The sequence below is a fragment of the Anopheles aquasalis genome, chromosome 2 (genome assembly GCF_943734665.1).
Source record: "Anopheles aquasalis chromosome 2, idAnoAquaMG_Q_19, whole genome shotgun sequence".
Classification (NCBI taxonomy): Eukaryota; Metazoa; Arthropoda; class Insecta; order Diptera; family Culicidae; genus Anopheles; species Anopheles aquasalis.
This window is the reverse complement of record NC_064877.1, coordinates 30,875,001-30,880,000: the sequence shown is the minus strand read 5'-3', so window position 1 is coordinate 30,880,000 and position 5,000 is coordinate 30,875,001. Positions and strand designations below refer to the sequence as shown.

Sequence of the window (5,000 nt, the reverse complement as noted above, 5' to 3'; positions counted from 1 at the left end):
CGGATCACCAGCAGCAGCAGCAGTCCACACTGGAAACCATAGCCCAGCACACAGATACACAACGGTCAGCCACATCTCGAGAACTGGAACGGTGCAACCGGTTGCACCGTTGCTGCTTTCACTACACCTCAGAACCCCTGAACCGAGTGGAACCGAGGCATTTAAAGATACTCCGGAACTAGGAAATCACACACATACACAAACACGTGCGCAAAATCTTTTTCAAGTGTCCACGATTACCAAAAACGCAATCTAGGCCGCTCCGTTTGTTTGTGGAAGCAGCGATTGCTTCCAAATTACTTCACGTGGCGCCACACCGACAAGCGGTCCTAATCCGGTACTTCATCATCTACTAAGAGTGCACTCCTCTCCTTATGGCCACTTATCATCCACGGACTATTACTGAGTGGAGAAATCGAAATCACTTTCATCGTTTGCCGAACTGACGATCGGTGAATCGTTCGCTGGTACTTGGGTCGCTGGTGCTGAGCCCTTTGCACCAGGTGGCTGTTGAGCGGCAGACGGTTTGGAGCTTTCCGTCTTCTTGTCTACAGCAGGTTCTGCTGGCTTACTGGCAGCCACTACGGGGTCGACAGTCTGCGGTGGTACGACATCTGTGGTGCTCTGTGCTGCCGAGGGTTCCTGCGCGGTGTCAGCGACCTCATCGCTACGGACCGGGCGGCTAGTGTCCGGTTCAGCAGAGGGTGGCTGAGGCTGCTCTACTTGGTACTGTTGTTCATCAGGAGCAGCATAGTACTCTTGGCCAGCCATATATCCCTCAGCTGGTTGCTGTGCTTCATATTGTCCGGGATCCCCTTGCTGCTGGTTAGGATCCTCCATATAGTACTGCTGCTGTTGCTGTTGATCTTCCGAATAGTACTGGCCTTCGTAGCCCTGCTGCTGTTGCTGCTGCTGCTCACTATAATATTGAGCGTTTTGGGTATCGTATTGGTACTGCTGGTTAGGATCACCATACGCTGCGTCACCCGCAGTGTACTCGTTAGCCATCGATTGATCAACACCCTCTTGATATTGATATGAAGTCTGATCGGTACTGCCAGGATCAGCCGAGTACTGTCCTTCTTGATAGGCCGATCCCTCTGAAGATTGATATTGATATGGTGGACCAGAGGTCGCTTGATGTGTATCACCCGATTGACTAGCGTCGTATTGTCCTTCCTGGTATTGTGCTGCTGATTGGCCATCTTCCTGATGATACTGTTGTGCCATTGATGCCTCATGGTCCTGAGCCGTCAGTTGTTCACTGTCTTGAAGAGGTTGCTCGCTATAAGGTGCATAGACTCCTCCTGCTTCTTCTTCCGAAACAACTTGCTCCGTGTACTCAGATTGTGTTTGCTCGACTCTAGGAGTTTCGGTAACAGCTGCATCAACAGACTCATAAGCAGCCGGGGGCATCTTGCTTTGCATTTCCGGTGATGGAGGTTTAGACTTAACAGTAGGAAACGTTCTGGCCCTCATTGCCTGTCGTGCCATTCCCCAGTGAGGGTTACCAGCAGCAGGTGGTGGTTGACTTTCAGCTGGCGGAACAGATGACGCTGGCAGCGTATCATACATTTGCTCCTGATTGTAGTACTGATCGGTAGCGTATGGTTGTGTTGTTTCTCCGTAGGCACTGGACTCTGCTCCCATTGCATAAGCACTCTCTGGTTGTGTTTCATTATAGTAGCCCTCGGACGATACATAATCCTCTGCGTAACCAGGTTGCTGTTGATACACCTGATGTTCTTCCTGTTCTGGCGGATAGTTTAAGGTCTCCTCGCTGAACGTTACTGCAGTTGGAGCTCTATACTCAGGTTCAACAGGAGCATCTTTTTCCGACTTCTGCAAAGGCTCATCAGGATACAGATGAGAGGAAGAATCGTGTTTCTGTGCTATGGTGTCACCGGTAGCTTCATAATTCTTTGCTGACTCCGGAATATTTGGTTCCATTGACGGATACTCCGTTATTACATCCGATTCCTTTGTAACTCCAGTTTTATCATATGACTCCAAGTTTTCCTTCGGCTTTTGATGATCCTCAGTTTCTGTAAGTACGTGGTGATAACGTGGTTAGCAGTGGATGGCAAATACTTGAACACTATCTCACTTACCCTTTTCTACTTCCGATGCGGTCTTCGGAAGAGTTTCTTCCACACGATCTACGCCGCTCACTGGCTTATCGTCGGTATTCGCTGCTTGGTCCATGATGATACTGAATTGATCCAACGGGTCGTTCACCCCACCCCCAGGCTCTCGCGTCTGCTGCTCATCCTCACTGACGGTAACGTCCTCCAGATAAGCCGTAGCAGTCTTCTGTTCCAGCTTCGGAGCCACTTCCGGTGATGGAGGAGCCTGTACATTCACCGTCGGAATTGGAGCCGGTTCCTTTAGCACTTCGGTGTCGATGTACCGGATAAAATCTTCGTTGGACATTTCGAAACGCTTCGCTTTCGTACGATCGGGGGCCTCTCCACCATCGCCAAGCAAGGTAATGCTACGTTCCGTGTTCATCCGTGTTGGAAGATAGTCATCCTTGATACCGTAACCTGTTGTATTGAGCGGATAAGACTTCTGACTTGCAGCAAGATAGTTACTTAAAGCCGTCGGTGGTGGAATCGGATGGACACTGGCCGTTTGCTGATGCGTCAGATCGGAAAGATACTGTACGAATTCGGATTTCGGTGCAGCACGGCTTGATGGAGTCAGTATCGCTGGAGCAACTGAAGGTGGAGCCATAATGGCTGCCATTGGCGTAGCGGTGTGATAAGATGGTGTTGTCGAGGACCAGGTTCGCATCAAGTACATTTCATACTGTGTCTGTTTTGGGATAGATGAATTCAAAGCATGTACTGAGTGATGTCGCGTTCTTCCGAAACGGTTGACCTACCTTAAGCATCTTTAATCGATCGGTTTTAGCGGCCAGTGACGCTGCCTGTTGATCGACCTTGTTCAACATTCGCAAGATGCTTTCATTCCTCTCTGCGCGTTGTCTTTCTGCCTCAGCTATACGTTTGTAGCGCTGCTTCATGGCACGAGCCGTTGCACGTTCACATTCGGCCCTTTCACGCATCAGATCCGCGAACTTACGCTCCAACTCTGCCCGTTCCCGTTCGCTGTGAACAATATGGAATATGATAACGGGATCACAACGGGAGTGCAATCCCTCCCCCTCTCTACTTACCACTTTCGGATGCGGTTCTCCATCTCATCGAACTCTCGTCGATAGAGAGACTTGGCTGCCGGCATCTCGCCTACACGACCAACAGGATCTGTGTACGTCGTCGAGGTGTACATCGCACTAGGCACTAGGGTGCGGAGTAAATTGCTCTGTTTACCAGTCTCAGCGGTCCCCTTGTTGGTAATGAATCTAAATTTTAAATCATTCAAGGTTGCCCCCCATCCAGGTACCATACTACTGCTAGCGCCAGTCAACCGTATCCCGTGTGTCCTTTGTTTGTCGTGGCTCCTCGTATGACCTTTACCACGGCCGGAGTAGGGGTGAGAGAGTTTGGAGACCGTTGTTGTAACGGAAAATCAATATCCGTGGTCCGATAAACAAAGTTATAAACACGACAACCACCTTCCTTCCTTCCTTTCTTTCTATTCTTCAAACGAAAGTGTGTCTCCGTGTGCGAAGGAAGCGTTAGACAGTAAAATGGGGTCGAATGAACATAAAATGCAAGAATTTATCCTTGAAAAATGATAATTCGAACAGGGAACGAACAAGGATTCGCATTCAAACATGGGGAGAACTAGAACAATCGCATAGAGCGCTGGGTTAATCACGCAAACCATGACCCTTTGTGGCCCCACGCGGGGACGCATGTTACGCCAGTTGTTGTGACAAGGGGTGGTATCACGGTGAGGTATATTCTATTTTTAGCCACTAACATCTTTGGTCAAACCCTTAGCCAAGCTAGACGGAACACACAACACATGGACATGACCTGTGCCACCCCGTCAGTGGCTAAATATGATTTTTATGGTTTAGCAATTTGACCCTTGGCTGCCCGGTTCGGATCCTTGTCTGTGTCTATTTTTGGATTATTTCGGAAGGGATGGTTCAGCCATTAAGTAGACCCTTAATACCGGTCATTTAATAATAAGTGCTGGGTGACGAATCGGTCTAAAAAAACCGTTATATGGAACTGATAGCAATACCTTGAATAAAAACGCGACCGAATCCTAATCGTGGGCCAACGATCTAGGGAGAACAGAAACGTAACTTCACAGCACAACGTTTAATGTCTGTGTCGCTTTAATTGATTCCACTAACTGAAGATAAATAAAAAAGTACAAGCACGATCCACACACTTAGCTGGTATTGAAACGAATGATCCTGTGGTTCCGAAACGAAGGCAAGCGTTGGACACTACTCACCGTTCCCTACCGTTCGTGACGGTTCAACCGGAACAGTAGCGAGCGTGTCGAACCAAGTTGCTGCACCACCTGGCACCTGCACGGCACAACCGTTCCGTTCCCGAAATCAACATTCATCGGCACTGGGGTGTGCGTTACCAGTGGCAACCTCTCTACCCCAGACAGACCCAAACCAGCGACGTTTGTTTGTTAGATATTGGAAATTCGTAATCGAAGTCCAGCAGCAGCTGCTCACTCGGCGAGGACAGGAACGTGTCACTAGCAAGTACCGCCCAATTCTGAGCCGGTTTGTCTCGTGATGGCAAGCAGTTAGAACGATGGTACCACCCTTGAGCACATGGATCATGTTGAATGCAAAACCGCCAAACATGTTGTATCCCTCGTTTTGGTTAAGGGAAATAGAAATCGTTTGCATAGCGAAATGCCGTAACATTGTTGTCATTCTCAGAAAAAGTATTGACAACAAAGGAGGAACGAAAAAGTTGCTGCAAAGCATTTTTTCATTATAAGATCGAGTTCATTGTCTTGTTGGTAGAATAATCTTTGAATAATGGGTTTCTGACCACAGATGCTGCTGCGTTGCTACATAACGAGTATAAAGATTATTCAAGCAGCAATTC

The 5,000-nt window shown here is 48.6% G+C and overlaps 2 protein-coding genes across 2 annotated transcripts in view; both read right to left on the bottom strand.

The window, feature by feature from the left end:
- The window catches only part of LOC126569151 (glutamyl aminopeptidase-like), a 3,105-nt gene extending 2,952 nt beyond the window's left edge, over positions 1-153 (bottom strand). Inside the window, exon 1 of the mRNA XM_050226060.1 lies at positions 1-153. This exon is cut by the window's left edge and continues 2,952 nt beyond it. Within this exon, the coding sequence (XP_050082017.1) occupies positions 1-75 (75 nt within the window). The 5' untranslated portion in view covers positions 76-153.
- Positions 154-279: 126 nt separating this feature from the next.
- On the bottom strand, positions 280-3,317 carry LOC126573008 (uncharacterized). The gene is made up of 4 exons (XM_050232770.1): positions 3,182-3,317; positions 2,888-3,113; positions 2,112-2,817; positions 280-2,045 (listed from the first exon to the last, which is right to left on the bottom strand). The coding sequence occupies exons 1-4, from the start codon at positions 3,292-3,294 to the stop codon at positions 400-402; spliced, it is 2,691 nt and encodes an 896-aa protein (XP_050088727.1). The 5' UTR covers positions 3,295-3,317; the 3' UTR covers positions 280-399.
- Positions 3,318-5,000: the final 1,683 nt, after the last annotated feature.